Genomic DNA, 16,926 nt, shown 5'->3' with positions numbered 1-16,926 from the left:
CGACATACGAAACATGAATGGAAAATTTGATAAATCTATGTATTTGCTAAAGAAAAATCATTTTTTCTATTGTAGATTGTGTTATTATGGGAAATTTAATCAAGAGAAGAAAGTGTAATCTTTGGATTGAATAATGATTTGCCTTAATCCCCCTATCGATGATAAGATCATCAGAATAACTCCAAGCACTATACATACCTGTTACATACATAACCAAATCTCATTGTTAGAGTTTTTGTTAATTTAATGCATCTTTAAGAATTTATTTATCTTGTTTACGCTAATCCTACTATATTAATTGAGAAGTACAAAAATAAATATAACCTTTAAAATGTAAAAAATTACATTAAAGTGCCATTAGAAATAGTTAATAAAAAGATAGAATCATTAAGAGTAAAAAAAATAATTAGTCACCTAACTAAACAAATTAATGTTACATGGGTAATAAAAAAACGATGAAAAAAAAATCACTTCCATTAAACAAGTTAGATTTTGTAACGATATCCTATATGTACGGAATATATATCCCTTTAACAGAAAAGAAAACAAATTATAATATCAGTTCAGCTAAAGAAAGTAAAAAAATATCACATTGATCCCCTTATCGTATCATACATATTTACAGAATGTTTATCCCATAAACAGAAAAGAATATCTTCTATATTTTTTGAATAATTCTTTCACCAAAAGTAAGATTATACTAATAATCTCTTTTTACATGTTACATCTTTTACGTATTTCAGAACCATAACAAGGATTAAGTGATATTAACAAATATTTAAACAATTTTATATTCATCATTACATGCTAATGGTTTTTTTTTTCAGCACATGCTAATGTTTTATTGACAAAGGTTTTTCATTAAAATATCTCTCTTGACAATCACAATTATCAACTATATACAAATAATATCATTAATATAATGGTAATTTTAAAGCTACCCAAACACAACAACAAATTTTTAATTTAAAACAACATTATTTAAATTCTGTAGAAATTTTTTTTAAAAATAGAAAAGTTATTATATAAGCAAACATAATTTATAATCTCAAACTATTAAAAATAACATAATAACAAAATATATTACAAATTTACATTAAATAAAAAATTCAACCCACGGTCTCTACCGTGGGTCAGTACCTAGTTAAAAGTATAAGGTCAGTTTTGAAAGTTAAGCACTAATTTGAAGTAATTTGTTTCTAAAATAATAACGAATCTATATATAGTCCTGGGCATTCGGATTTTCGGGTTTTTGGATTTAGACATTTAGAATCCGTCCGGCTTTTTTAAACTATCGGCTCGGGTTCAGGTAATTCGGGTATATCCAAACTCAAACAAACTATGAAAAAAAAACTAATTTTTATATTTTATAAATTTTATAACACTGGTATCTATACTAGTATTTTTGCAGCAGTTTTTCCTCAAAAATATTTTTTGGAAAGTTTTTACATTGAATGCTATTTAATGCTTATATTCATATCTAAACAAGTTTAGTTAACTTTCTCTACTATCCTTATAACCAAACACAATAAAAATATTTTAAGTATCCATATATATAATGTTTTATAATTAATATACATATTTAGAAGATTTATTCCATATTAAAAAAAATATTCTCCTATCATCTCTTTTTGATTTTAAAATTTAAATGTAGTGATCATCATATAATACATAAAGTTAATTAAAAAGGTGTATTTTTCCTGATGAATTTCTTAAACAGTCATATATTACTCAATTAATATAAAAAACTAGATAATAACCCGCGCTGGTAGCGTGGGAATTTTTTTTTTATTTTGTTATTTGTTAATATTATGTTTATGTTGTATCATTCATTTACATGTTATATAATATTGTACTATATGGTGAATTTTGATTCATATTAAACAACTAATAGGTAGGCCTGTAAACTACTACTGATACCCATATTGGACCTGTTTTTCGGTTTGTATCCGTCCCGAAAAAAGGTACCCGTAGCTTTAGGGTCAAGTGAAGGGTATAATAATTATATTATCCATGAATAATGATCGAGTATCGGAAATTAATTTAATTTTTGAGCGTCTCGTTACCCGTCTCATTACCCGTTTTATTACTCGACTCATAAATACACGTTAATATTTTGTAGAATAATGTTACCAGCGTGAGGAAATATTTATGTAAATTTGGATTTGTTTGTTACAAAATAATAGTAGAAAAATTTATTAATTCTATACATTTTATAAAATCATATATTTAATTTACTTAAGGTCATACTCTGATTTCGACCCGTAGTTGGTACTACTATTTTGGTTTGGTGCAATATCAAATTCGTTAATTATACATTTGGTAAAGCTAAAAAAATCAAACAAAACATGTATTGACCCGTGATTTGGTATTACAAATTGATGTGATCGTGTTTAGAGATCTTAATATACCAAATTTACAAATTGAAGTTATTGGTATAACATGTTGTATATTAATTTTATAGGTGAAAATTACAATTAGGTTATGTATATTATCAATATTATACACTTAGTATTGTTTATATAGTGAATATTGTGTATAAACAATTAAGTTTTAGCCAATTAAATAGTTTGTTATTATTTCCTAAGATTTATGAAACAATAAATAGAGTTTTATTATTTTGTAAACAAATCTAAACTTTTCTTTTGTTAGTTATTAGAATAATTAAAATATAATAGCATTTTCGTAATATGTCACATCAGAACTGGTTAAATTTTTAACAACATAGCTTAAATAAGTATATAGATATATTTTAAAAATATAAACAATGTTGTATCCTAATTTTAATATATATTTGTTATTATTAAATGATTTAGATATGTAAATATTTAATCTTAGTTTTATAAATAAATTTAAGTTTTATAATTTTCTAAATAGTTTGTTATTGTTTCCTAAGATTTCTGAAACAATAAATAGAATCTATTTAATTATTTTATTACATAATTTCGAAATAATTTTATTATTATTTTATTAAATAATTTCGAAATTATTTTATTAATAATTTCTTGTAATCTAATAAATTAATAATTACTATTTTTTTGGATAATCATTTTCAGGTTACAACAAATTAATATTAAGATTCTGTTATTATATTTTGTATTAAAATACAGTGGCATTTTGTGTAATATTTTACATGGAGTAGGGTTATTTGTTTAAAGGGTTGCTTAAATAAGTATATAGATGTGTGTTCAACATAAATATATAGTAAATTATACAATTTTAAGAAGTTTACAATTTATAACTGATATAACGAGTTATATTACATGATGGGTTATATGACATTACATGATCAAATTAATAATACTAAAAATAAACTATCAGTAATATAATATTTTAATACGGGTTAAATTCTTATTTTAATGTTTTAACAACACCAATATAAATATGTTGAATCAAACTGATTTAATTAAGATTATAGTAAACAAAAATTATTGTGCGGTATATCACGATTTATATATTAAATCACTAAAATTAGCAAAATAGTATTAAAATAGTACATTAACAAAAAAAAATTACAAAAACTTATCCCGTGGTGTACCGCGGGTCATAATCTAGTATATATAAATATTTAACGTTTCACATTATGATAGAGAAACGAAGATGGCAAAATGGTTAAAGATGCACCCTTAAATGCTTAAGGTTTTGACTTCAAATACCCTAAGATGCATATTTTACATTTAATTCGGGGTGGTTCGGGTGAGCATTCGGATTCGGATATTACCCGAACCTGATCGGGTATCCAAACTTTAAAAATACTGAACTCGATCAGGTTTTATATAATACCCGAACCGAACCATCTACTTCGGTTTTGGGATTCGGGTCCGGATAATATGCACATGGATATTTTATTATATAAAGTTGGGTTTTCTCTTTCTCTTTCCTCTACCTCATCACTTTTTATTTTCAGTTTTAACAAATTAATCCACATCATCAAAGGAACATATCTAAAGTTAATACATCAATTAATTCACTCATTTGGGTAATATTTTTATTATTATTAGAAACAATAATTTATAATAATTTAAACTAAATTATAAACCAAAAAAAAATGAAAAACAATATACAACCAAAAAAATGTATCAAATTAAAATATAAATAGAGGTTACATAAATAAAAAGTTAAATATTTCTATCATGGTATCGATTAAAAGTTGGTGTGTATTATTTTAAAAAATCCTCCATTATTATTTCAATTTTAATTTAATACAATTAATAATATATATATATATATATATGTAATAAAACAATTATAATAGTAGTGGTAGATTGTAGAATTTTAATTAAAATTGAAAAAGAATTCTATTTTTGGATAAATATACATATTTAAAAATTAGAGTAATCTTATGAGTTTTTGGATTTAGGAGAATTGAAATAAAAGAAAATTATATAGAAACATAGTAGACTGTACATATTTAAAAGTAAAAAAAGTTATATATGTGAACATAATTTTATTTTGTCAAACAGTTAAGATAAAATGTAATATTTGATACTATGATGTTTATGGATAGAATAAAGTCCAATTATGAGATTCATTACTAGAAGCAAAATTTACGTGTAGTATAACACTTCAATGAAACTTCGCTATAAAAGGTGGGTATATTCTGTAAATTTTTTTACGTCTACATTAGTAAGTATTGATCACTCAAACAATAGTACAAAAGAGTATTGGAAGATGATAAAAGATGAAAAATACTTATGATATGTTTTTATAATCAATATATTTTAATAGAGATAAGAAAATGTGAAAAGAGAGTAGATACAAGAGATGACGAGTGTATACCAAAAAGTAAAAAAAAGTATTAGTTGTAAAAAATATTAAAATAAATAGATAAGTTATGTATGGCTTAATAAAAGAAAATTGAAATCTATATAGATTTGTCTTTTTAATATTGAATCATGTATTTATATTCAACTATTCATATTAATAATAAAAAATTATAGTCTCGCGCAACACGCGGGTTATAATCTAATGTACACATAAATGTTGGATTAAATTGTTTACTTTAAATAGAAATATATTACTTTGACCACAAAGTAGAAATATATTACTTAACATGTAAATGCAATATAAAAGTGAAACATAATAAATAATGAGCCTCATTGACCAAAAATTGTCGACCAGAATTACATGTTAATTAATATAATATGGAAGGTTTATTATATGTGTGTTTATATATATATATATATATATATATATATAAACAACACACACAAAACCAACACAATCAGTTCTCAGTAAATAACTTGTTTTACTCAAATATCAACAAAAAAAGAGGTAAATGAGTTATACATATATAAGTGTAGGTTCGTATAAAATGGAAGAACTTGTTTTACTCAAAGTAACAAAATTAACCTTATTTTCTATAGGTTCTATTTGCTTTGCAGGATATATACACAGAGTTGTTTCATCCTCGAGAAAAATAACTAATGGCAACAAATAAGTTTTCATCTGGTTTATTACTTTCGTTGTTAATGTTTGCTCTCATCCTTTTGCCTATGATTTTAGGTAACACATTTATTTGACAAAGGATATAATTTTTTTTTTAATTACCTGAAATTTTATGAAATATGATTTGACTTTTCATTTGAAACAATGGTTTGAATCATAAATACTAAACATACATAAAAAAAAACTCATTTGTAGACATGTTAAAATATTAAATTGATTATTTTGTAATCAGACTGTTATTAATGTGTTTAAGATGAACCACATAGGGCAATATTACCAATGCATTGGCGTATGTAAACTCACACCGGAATGCGATAGGAGATGCATGTCTATGGGATACCCAAGAGGAGGGGAGTGTCGAATATATAGTTTTGGCAGTATTTGTTGTTGTGAACTCAGTGCTAAACCTCCTTACTAATTCATTATTAATGCATTATCTATATATGTACTTACAGTCTCAACTATATATGAATAAAAATATTTTTTAAGTATGGTTCTTGGTATGCAATTGTTGGTGCGGAAATTGACACCCTCAACATACCGATCTAAACCAATAAGTAAACCGGTTATCGGAACCGGAGATTCAGCTCAGAGTTGGATCCAGCCTTCGAACGAAGGCCCAAGAATATCAAGAAGCCCAACTTGGGAGCAAGGAATCGACTATTCAGATCGCCCGTCAGCCGACCTCACAAGAAACAAGTTACTTCCCTAATCTTGATCTAATTCCTTAGGAAAGTAGTTATATTCTGTAATCTAGGGAACCCTATAAATAGGAGATGTCTCCCATCTTGTAAGATCATCCAACAATTAATACAAAAACCCTAATTGTTCATAAGTTCTTGAGCAAAACTCTAACTTGTTTTCCAAGAGATTTCAATTCCCTTTTGCTTGTTAGCTTTGATCCGATTTCTTAGAGATATAGCTTTATTGAATTTGTTTCTCCTTTCAAACAAATTCATTGTGTGAAACTCAGTTTCTACAACAGTCTACATTGAATCATACAGACACTGATAGTAACATAAAAAAATTTCCTCTTTTTTTTTTTTTTTGATAATCCAGGTATCCAAAGCCCAATGGGCCCTGACTAGCCCACTACCCCGAAGGCTTGGCGTGCGTCCCGAAGGCGGCAAGAGTGGTTCCTGGAGGCCGCATAGCCCAATATTAAATTTTTCTGTGGTGGCCACTTAAGGTGTTTGCAGCCGTGAGTATTGAGAATCTCACCCTCAACCCAAAATCCATCCTATCATTGGCCCACCTATGAGTGGTTAAAATTTCCTCTTTTCCTATACATCATATAATTTCTTTAGTTATCCAAGATTATAATTCCTTTAGTTATTCAAACATCAAAATTTTCTCGAAATTCTCACTCAACAAAAAAAAGAAAGCAACTAGCTGAGTTATATACATAATACACATAATATATTTATGTTTGTTTCAGTAATTTTATGTTAAAAGATTAAATTGGTTATTTTTTACTTTATTTATGACCAAAGTAGGAATAAGTCACAAACCGGTTTATAACGTAAAGATATGAACACGTGTAGTGACTAATTTGGCATGAAAAAGAATGGTGTTAGCTTAATTGGAAGATTGGAGATAGAAGAGATGTCTAATTGAGATTTTGAGGAATAATATTCCCAGGTTAGGTATTATCATAATATTATATTTTAGTGATTTGATCAAAAGTATTTGTAGTTTTGAAAGATGAAAAAGTATCTAATTAACATTATTAAAATTTAATCCTCCTATATTAATTGAAAATTACAAATATGAAACTAACTTTATAAAATGTAAAATATTATATTTTTATGTTTTGGTATTATGCCAAATGTTTAATTTTTTAAATAGAGTAAAAATATAATTTTAGTATTAGACTAATGGTGTAACATTCCGACTGCCACCTTTTAGTGGGTTTCATGTCCACTTTCAGTTCATGGGTCCATCTTCTTTAATAGGCCTCACGTTCTTTTATTAGGCTCGTGAGCCCATCCATATCCAGCGGTCGGTTTGCTACGTCCGGGAAGCTTTAAAGACTTGTTACCGTCCCTACAAATCAGCATATGATCTTTTCCTGTGTTTTATCCTCACTCGCACAGTTCCGATAGTCTCTTCCCGGAGGTCACTCATCCTGAGACTACTCCAGCTCAAGCACGCTTAACTCTGGAGTTCTCTCAGAACCCTTGACCGAAAAGATAAGTACTTTGGTAACATAGGTGGCGAAATCAATTCTTTTAAACCTCACCGCAAGTCTCTGAAGCCAAGGTGGCACAATTCACTCCCACTAACAGATAGCAATGTCCTCATTGCGCACCGAGACCATCACCCCCGATGGTGTGAGCCCACTAGACTCCACACTCGTCTGCGTTCAACTCTAATACCACTTGTAATGCCCCGACCGCCACCTCTTAGTGGCTCCATGTCCAATCCCAGTCCATGGGCCCACCTTTTTTAATGGGCCCACCATCCATATCCGACGGCCGGTTTGTTACGTCCAAGAGGCTTTAAAAACTTGTTAAAATATTAAATTGATTATTTTGTAATCAAACTATTATTAATGTGTTTAAGATGAACCACATAGGGCAATATTACCAATGCATTGGCGTATGTACACTCACACCGGAATGCTATAGAAGATGCATGTCTATGGGATACCCAAGAGGAGGGGGGTGTCGAGTATATAGTTTTGGCCGTATTTGTTGTTGTGAACTCAGTGCTAAACCTCCTTACTAATTCATTCTTAATGCATTATCTATATATGTACTGACAGTCTCAATTATATTTTAAGTATGGTTCTTGGTATGCAATCTACATTGAATCATACAACTGATAGCAACATAAAAAAATTATTCTTTTCCTATACACCATATAATTTCTTAAGTTATTTAAGGTTATATATAATTCCTTTAGTTATTCAAACATCAGAATTCAGACAAGTATGAATTTTCTCGAAATTCTCACTCAACAAAAAAAGAAAGCAACTAGCTGAGTTATAACATTATACACATAATAAATTTGTGTTTGTTTCAGTAATTTTATGTAAAATATTAAATTGGTTATTTTTAAAATAAATATTTGCTAATTTTTTTATTTATGAGTTATGACCAAAGTAGGAACAAGTCACAAACCGGTTTATAACGTACATATATGAACACGTGTTGTGACTAATTATAATTTGGCAAGAAAAAGAATGGTGTTAGCTTAATTGGAATATTGGAGAACGAAGTGATGTCTAGTTGAGATTTTGAGGAACAATATTCCCAGGCTAGGTATTATCATGATATTTTATTTTAGTGATTTGACCAAAAGTATCTTTAGTTTTGAAGGATGAAAAAGTATCCGATTAATGTTATATAAATTTTATCCTACTATATTAATTGAGAATACAAATATAAAACTAAACTTATAAAGTGTAAAACATTACATTTTTATGTCATTGGTATCAAGGTAAATGTTTAATTTTTAAATAATGGTAAAAATATAATTTTACTTTTTGACTAATAAAATATTTTTTTTCTAATTAGTTATGGACAAAAATTACTAATTAGTTTTTAAAAAATCGTAAACCAATCAAAATTTTAAAAAGTAAGATTTTGTATCTAAGTATCCAAAATATTATTTTAATAACTATATTTGAAAACTTTTGTTAAGATTTTAAATTATGATTCTACTATTATTTTCTTTTATTTCATTTACAAATTGTTTTGAATTATTATATAATACATATGATAAATATATATACAGAATGTTTCGGCATAAGTTGTGATTTGAATTTAAAAAACCGAAGATATATTACTCAATCTATGAAGAAAAAAATGTTTGTTTTAATGTTCCACATCGGCAGGTTGGTAAAACTAAATTTACGTGGTTGATAAATTAATAAATTTTATTTGCTCACAATTAAAATATAATAATTAATACTTCAATATTTCAAAAAATAATGATGCAAATATAACACATAAAATAAAATAGTAATATATATTAAAAAAATTAAAATATTATAATACTCTAAAATAATTAATATTAAAAAAATATCTAGATTTATCAAACAATTGCAATATTAAAAGTAAATACTGTCTCAAACAAAATAACCTTCTTTTAAACGAATATTATCTTATTATATAAAGGTTGGTTTTCAAAGTTAGTAACTCACTAGATCGTGACACGTGTTAGTTTTAATGATCAGATATCAAAATTAAAAATTCACCATATCTTGACATATGTCAGTTTTACGATTAATTATCCAAATTAATAACTCATCAAGTCGTGATACATGTCAATTTTAACGATCAGAAATCACATATCAAAGTTGGTAACTCATCAGCTCGTGACACACATCAATTTTAACTATCAGAAATCATGGTTTTCAAGCTTGGTAAAACGATGTATAAGAATTGTAATCTTCTTATATTTTTAAAAAAATTGTTAATCATAAAAGGAAAATGATTCTAAATACACTTCTCTATAAGCAAAGAGATGATGAAATATTTTTCACCAAACAAAATAATTTCGACTACCTTTGTTTTTCTTGGTAAAATTTTATTCTTTGTTTTTATTAACTTTTTGTTTGACACATCATTTTTCTTAAAGGCAATTTGTTGTCTAATCGAAGCAAATATATAAAAATATTCATATAAATTACCACGTGTTTTCATCGTCGTTTTTTTGAATTTTGTATTGTTTCACAGTTTCATAATGCATACTACGCAATATTTGACTTTGAAGTGTTAACAAAGTTTATTATGCATAATAACTAAGGTTTTTGGGATTAACAAATTTCTCACTATGTTATTATTATTTATATTAATTTGTAGGATAGGTAGCATAAAAAAAGATGAATACACAAATGCAAGATAACAACAGAGATTATATTAACACTAGATTAACTAAACAGAAAGCGTTCTTAACGTCGAACGATAGTATGTCTTACAAGAAAGTGGGAAGCAAAAAATATTTAAAAAAATAATGAGCTCATTGGAATAAATTTTCTCATAAAATATAAAAGGGAATAAGGAAAATATACAGAACATAATTAATTCTAAAAATGTAAATACTCACTTCTATATAAATATAGACTGTCTCATATTATTCACCTAACAATATAATTTATCTAAAAATATTGATTTCAACTTTGTTCTATTGGTCAAACTTTTTTAATAGGAAAAAAAAATTTTCTTATTTTTTAAAACCAAAATATACTCCTACTTTCTACTTTCTCAGTTTGGAATAGGTAAGATTATTATGTTGACCAAAAAGAAATGGAAGATTAATATATGCATCTTCTTTCTCTAATACTGCATTTTAAAATTTATTGTAGTAGTTGTAGATTGTTTTATTTAATTTATATTTTCATCTTTGAATTATTTGAGATTCATATATTACCGTGCTTGTAATTTTCAATTCTTTCATTAATTATGTCAAATTAATTTTCTTCTAATTTCTCAATCTTGTTTGGTTGGTCATAGACATTTTCTTTTTGTGCAAACATAATTATTACCTTCAATCTCAAAAGAAGATAAAGAGAAGAAGGTTATCAACCTAATGGTTGGATAAAATAAGCTAATCAAACGCAAGCCTACAACAAACATAATAGATTGGAAAAACATAAATCATTGTTGATAGATCCATAGGAGTTTGGAACAGAGGCTACATCATGGTGTGTCAAAGAAGCTTTCATAAATACATTGGGAAATTTAACATTCGTTACTACCAAAAGATTTTGTGACGTTAGAAAATGGTCTTTAATTTCATTGGTTGCTGAAGCAAGCCAATTTTAGATAGCTAAAAGATGTAAACATGTTCTCTCCACACATGAAGAGGATGGAGCCGAGGTTTTCTTTATAGTGGAGGAGGTTGGACACAATGTTATCTCCCCAAAGAAGTAAAATGTGGGAAATTGGATGCAAGGTTATATTTTTATAATAAAGACACATTACCCAATTCATGCTTTATTATTATATTGTATTATATTTTTTAAATAAAATGTTGATCCGTGCTTTATAGCACGGGATATCTTCTATTTAAAAAAAAAAAACAAATAAACAAAAGAGACACATTACCCAATTTGTCCACCAAGACAGGCTAAACCTCTTTGGTTTATAGATTATCAGCCACATTATGCAAGGAAGCTGCAAAACAAAATTGTAAAGCGTACAATATTGATTACATATTAATTTGCTTTTACAGATAAGAAATTAATCTGCATAAAGTTCAAAATTTCATAAGTAATACATATATACACACTTACAAAATACGTTGTCGGAGCAAACGCGAATCCTCCAAAGAAAGCGAGAAGGCCACCAAAGAACGGTATCATTATCGCAATGAACATCGTTAAAGCTGTCCTCACATAGTAGAGAATGTTGTTTAGATTCATATAAGTTGTATCTTATCATCTATTAGGAAAATATTAAGAGATGCGTATAGAGTATATTACACCAAAGTACTTACCAACATAAACATTTCGTACAATAAAACGAAGAATTGTAGATGGTTTGAAATTCAGTTTCTTAACCAGAAATGTCTCCACCATGTCGAAAACCGGCATTGCGAATATCTGCAAGTCAAATTTTCTATTTAGAATTTCAAATTTTCGCAATGTGTCTCATGTAACATTTTCACCAAGACCTAGACAGAGGCTAGAGACTAGACTAACATTTAAAGTTATTGGACTGACCTGGTAACTACCAATGACATGCATGACGACGAACAAGTTAGCGGCTGCGATGGTCCAAACGGGCGTTTCAAGCGACATCAAAACGTTATCCAAAACAGCGTTTCCAAAAACGCCGTATCCAACCAAAGCAACCGGGAAATAACACAAGGCCACGACCACGTAAGCCACCACGACCCCTCTCCACATAGGACCTTTCGAAGGTTTATTTGGAGTAGAAGGTATCGTTGCTTGGATCTCAAGGACCACATTGTGACCTGCATAAGCAAACGCAATGCCCCCAAGCCCCGTAAAGAAACTTAAGACTGTTGATGAGGGCGTGCCTGATTTGTAACCATATTGAACGTCTTCTTGAACGCCCTTGGCGGCTGTTGTTGTCCAAGCAATTGTCGAATAACTAAAAAAAGACGTAAATGATGATTATCGATTAATATACCACTTTTTCAGAAACATGATTCTACCATTTTTATTTACAATTTATCATGTTTCCACATTTTTGAACAAAAACGTCATGTTATTATATACTATGCACATGTTCAAATATAGCTTATACATATAAAATACTATTTATCTATTGTAACGTTTTTCTAGTATATAATGCCTATACAAGATGAGTAAGTATACCTAAGAGACATGACAGCGGCGACAAGAGAGACACCCGAGATGGAATTGAAGTTTGGAAGATGAGATAAAACGAAATGAGAAGAAGCAAATATCATCACGAAGAAAGAAAGTCTGATTGGTGAGCAATCTTGACAGACGAGTTCATGAAACTTCTTCAATGATTGTCCTCCGGTCACCATATAAACTATGCACACTCCAACCTTAAATTTGTTCAAGTAACCAAAATCAAGATTTACATCGTTTAAAACATTAAATGATAAGTATTTAAAATCAATACTTTTGCATACAATCGAATTGGGAATTAATGCTTACTTCGACAACGATTTGCTGAGGAACAATGATATAAAGGCCAAGACGTTCGCCGAACGCAAACTGGCCAAGTTCGTGGTAGCGGTCAAAGCGCTTTCCAGGAACCATCTCGTGCATCTCCACCATTTGCCATAATGTGTAGAGTGTTATTACCCATGATAGTATCAACACTGTTATGCCTGGTCCCCTAACATATACAACAAGATCATGTAAAATCTTTGAATATATGATTTGATTATATATATATCATGAAATACATATACGTTCAATGGGAAAAATAGGTAAACTGATTGTTGTAACTTGTAAGGAAAAATAGATACATATATTCAAAAATACATATTTTGTTATAGTATAAAAATTTGCAAAGGTTTGATGAAACATTAAAATATTTAATTGCTTCTAAAAATGTGGATAACAAGAGATTCAAATGCAAATGCGACGTTGCGTACCATCCGAGCTGGGCCATGGAGTAAGGGAGACCAAGGACGCCGGCTCCAACCATGGCAGTCACATTGTGAAACGTGGAGTACCACCATTTCGCGTTTCTCGATGAAGTTATCGGAAGCCAATCATCAATCTCTTTCTGTCTATCAAGGTCGTCAATCTAGTTATAATCAAGAAGATCAAGATTAACCCTTCATAACTAAAGCAAATTAGATATATAAACAAAAAAAAAAGGATTGAGAATGAAAGGGTGATCTGACCGACCCGGTGGTCTAACGAACTTTGCTCCGGTGGAGGAGGAACTCCGTCAGTCATCTGAATATACATTTTTCCAGACAATTGTAATAACTCTACCACTTTGGTTCTCTAGTAATCTCATAAATGACGGATATATTTATGTATAAACCTTTGTACATGTAGATGTAGATTAGAAAAATCAACCTTAGTTCCGTTGACTTGTGTGCAAGTCCCGGCCGCAATGGAGGGATCGTGGACACTTTAAATGTTACATATATTAAAACTGAAAAATGCAACTTCCTTTACTTATTTTATAATCAAAGTTTCCAAGTGTCCAGTTAAAAAAATGTTTTCTTTCTAATCAAAAACAAAGCAACGAAGTCAACTTTGATTCTACAAGCCTCAACAAAACACAAAAATTCCTGCATTTCTTTTCAAGCTAATAAGACCCTTTGAGGAATGCTAAAGAGAAGAAACAAAAGTTGCTATTGCGGCATATTAGCGTATAAAAGAGTAAAAAAAAGTTTAACTTCAGGCAGATCTTTGATGAGTTGTAAGAACCGGTTCTTGCTTGGTTCAGCTGTAATCACATGCATCGTCTTCTCAATCTGTGGTAAGACCTTTGCTAATGGTTTCCCTGTAACCAAACCGCCTGCTACAGTCTGCGTTTCCATTTCCTCTACCAACGCGTCCGTGAAACACTTGAGCGAAATTTCCACTATATCTGTGAATTCAGTGCTGCAACACAAGAAAGACATCAAGAGATAAGGTTATTCTGCAACCATCCACAAATGTAATAAAGAGGAAATATTGTGTGTTTATCTTACCTAATGAGTACTTCTCGGGTCTCAACCATGAGTTGTTGAAACTTGGACATAGCTTCATCCGAAGAGCCACTTATGTCTTGAGGCATCATTAAATAATCAACCCAGTGATGTGGACTTCCCGTGCTCATAAACACATCCATAACCCGCATCACAGTTTCTTGAAGAACTGCTGTGGTAATTACATCTTTTAACTGCTTTCTGTAATTAAAAACACACACACACACACACAAACATATATATTAAGTTCTCTCAATTATAGTTAACTTATGAAGGATCTACAAACGCATTTCGGAACGTACCCTTTAAGAACTTCCCTGACTGCATCCTGCATATCTGAAATCAAACCTGGCATTGCATTGGTGACAAGAAAATCAGCACTTGACAAATACTTCTGTTCATCGTTTCTATCAATGAGATCTAACTCTTCCTGCACAAAACAAAGAGGAAGATGAAAAAACGTTTAAAAGCTCACACGGCAAACAAATCACAGGACAAGCGGAAGCTGCTTTATAAGGTAACCAGAACTACGTCAAAGACTAAACAGAGTATAACACTTCAATTTTTAGAAGGGAAACAAAGATAGACAGAGCTACTAGTAGAGACGTGATTATACAAGTTGTCAAAAAATGGACCAATGTGTTTTCCCTAGAAATAGTTTCTTGGTGATGAGATAAGTAACATGTCATACTAAAATCACATAAAAGATGAAAAAATACTTGTTCTCCCAAAGGAACTCTAAGGTAAGGGCCTCAACACCATGATCACATAAAGAGGCTCTGAGAGCCAAGCACACTGACTCATGGGAGCAGGAAAGAACATGTGCAGTATCGATTTATGAACAGTAATTTCCTCAGTCTATAGAAGAGGGAAGGAGATTATCTTACAAGTAAATGAGAGCTGCCAAGAGCTCGTGCGGTGTCAACATACAAATGTCTGCCTAAAATGTTGACTTGAACCCTAATGTATAAGCTAAGCAATGTCACAGACCACAGAGACAAAACCATCCTCGTGAAACCTGGCAAAAAAACAAACACATAACATGAATAATACAGGTAAGAAACAGAAAAATTTGAAAAGAGTAAGTAGTAGGTGAGTGCAGTGCATACTCAAAATCTTGAGCTCGTCCCAGAGCTGAAGCTTCTCGGAAGAACTCAACATTCCTTTGCCTTTGTCCAGTCTCTCCATAACATCAGAGACATCGATATCCTCGCTTATACGAATACTCAAATACTGCATTGCGTGAGGCAGTGTGGTCGAATCCACAATCAACTGAATATTCTCGAAATGTGCCTTCATTCTAAATAAAAAAAAAGCATAGAAAGATCAGTAAGAGAATCCATAAGAACAGAATTCGAAAGACCTGAGGTTTTTATATATCAGCTCAAAAGACAAGACTTAACTGGTTTTTGATGAATTCGTCATTTTCACGCTGGTGAGCGAGTTCTCGTTCCAAATCAGCAAGCTTACGAGTATGGGAATTGTATAGTTTGTAGAGCAAATAACCACTTCCTAAACAACCAGCCGTCACCAAAACCTTCCTTCTATGCTTCCTCCAAAAACCCCTAATTTTTTTTTTATCACAAGGTATCGAATCAATTACAAAAACCCTAACTTTATTCACCAAAAACCCTTTCCTGAGGATTTGGAATTAGTGGGCTAGAGAGAGTGAACGCAAGAAACTAAATTTCGAATTTTCACGAAAACAGTAAATTTAAAGAAAGATGAGAACAAGAACCTGACGAAATCCATGGCTGCTGGTGAAGCTTACTTACTGAAGTCAAACAGAGAGATACATAGCTCACAAAACTCGCAGAATGATGAAGATTCACGAATTGGGTCGCCCACTCGGCTTGAAAAGGAGAAAACTTTGCAGGCGAGAGAGATGATTTTGAGTCAGAGATGGTTCAATAGATAAAACATAAAGAGGGTTTCAGTCTAATCAATCACTTCGTCTTATTCCCCCAAACGAGATTCTTCTTCTTCTTCGAAACTCGAACATGTAAAAAAAGTTTGTATCCCCCACGGGACAGGACAGTCGAAGATTGTGTTCTTTTACTACAACAAGCTTGAAATAGCCCAAACTCGGTTTGTTTACTTTAATTGTACCGACCGACTTTGATTCTATTTCATCAGAAGCTTGTCGGTCGAGTTCTCATGTGGGGTTTATCAAAACGACTTGTAACAAGTTTTGTTTTAGGCTCTAGCCATTAGCCAATTACCGTAGAATTATACTATACTAGATAAGGACTTGTCCGATGTGCGGGTTTAAAATTTTGTATATAAAATTAAATTTAACAAAAATATTTGAAAAGTTGTTGTACGTTCTTTCAAAAAATTATTTTTGCTATAATATATTGATTTATATCT

At 30.1% G+C, this 16,926-nt stretch overlaps 2 protein-coding genes across 2 annotated transcripts; both read right to left on the bottom strand.

Annotated features, from left to right (window-relative positions):
* On the bottom strand, window positions 100-13,884 carry LOC104758165 (lysine histidine transporter-like 1). Its single transcript, XM_010480988.2, has 9 exons — window positions 13,760-13,884; window positions 13,501-13,655; window positions 13,055-13,238; window positions 12,743-12,942; window positions 12,122-12,515; window positions 11,896-12,001; window positions 11,693-11,784; window positions 11,505-11,573; window positions 100-198 (listed from the first exon to the last, which is right to left on the bottom strand). Exons 1-9 carry the CDS (start codon window positions 13,820-13,822, stop codon window positions 100-102), a joined length of 1,362 nt encoding a protein of 453 aa, XP_010479290.1. The 5' UTR covers window positions 13,823-13,884.
* LOC104758164 (peroxisome biogenesis protein 3-2) lies at window positions 14,071-16,700 on the bottom strand. The gene is made up of 7 exons (XM_010480987.2): window positions 16,295-16,700; window positions 15,960-16,121; window positions 15,666-15,856; window positions 15,444-15,574; window positions 14,859-14,986; window positions 14,560-14,757; window positions 14,071-14,470 (listed from the first exon to the last, which is right to left on the bottom strand). Exons 1-7 carry the CDS (start codon window positions 16,306-16,308, stop codon window positions 14,218-14,220), a joined length of 1,077 nt encoding a protein of 358 aa, XP_010479289.1. The 5' UTR covers window positions 16,309-16,700; the 3' UTR covers window positions 14,071-14,217.

The sequence above is a fragment of the Camelina sativa genome, chromosome 17 (genome assembly GCF_000633955.1).
Source record: "Camelina sativa cultivar DH55 chromosome 17, Cs, whole genome shotgun sequence".
Classification (NCBI taxonomy): domain Eukaryota; kingdom Viridiplantae; phylum Streptophyta; class Magnoliopsida; order Brassicales; family Brassicaceae; genus Camelina; species Camelina sativa.
This window is presented reverse-complemented; position numbering and strand designations above follow the sequence as displayed.

Excerpts from the sequence above, each read along its gene's own strand:
- LOC104758164 (XM_010480987.2), bottom strand. Across the intron at positions 15,857-15,959 it reads GACGAATTCATCAAAAACCA|AATGAAGGCACATTTCGAGA; the intron begins GTTAAGTCTTGT and ends TTTTTTATTTAG. Across the intron at positions 14,987-15,443 it reads TTGGCAGCTCTCATTTACTT|GAAGAGTTAGATCTCATTGA; the intron begins GTAAGATAATCT and ends TGTTTTGTGCAG.
- LOC104758165 (XM_010480988.2), bottom strand. The coding sequence starts at position 13,822 with ATGTATATTCAGATGACTGACGGAGTTCCTCCTCCACCGGAGCAAAGT. Across the intron at positions 11,785-11,895 it reads TGTACGAAATGTTTATGTTG|CTTTAACGATGTTCATTGCG; the intron begins GTAAGTACTTTG and ends ATGTGAGGACAG. Across the intron at positions 11,574-11,692 it reads TTGCTCCGACAACGTATTTT|CTTCCTTGCATAATGTGGCT; the intron begins GTAAGTGTGTAT and ends TTTGTTTTGCAG.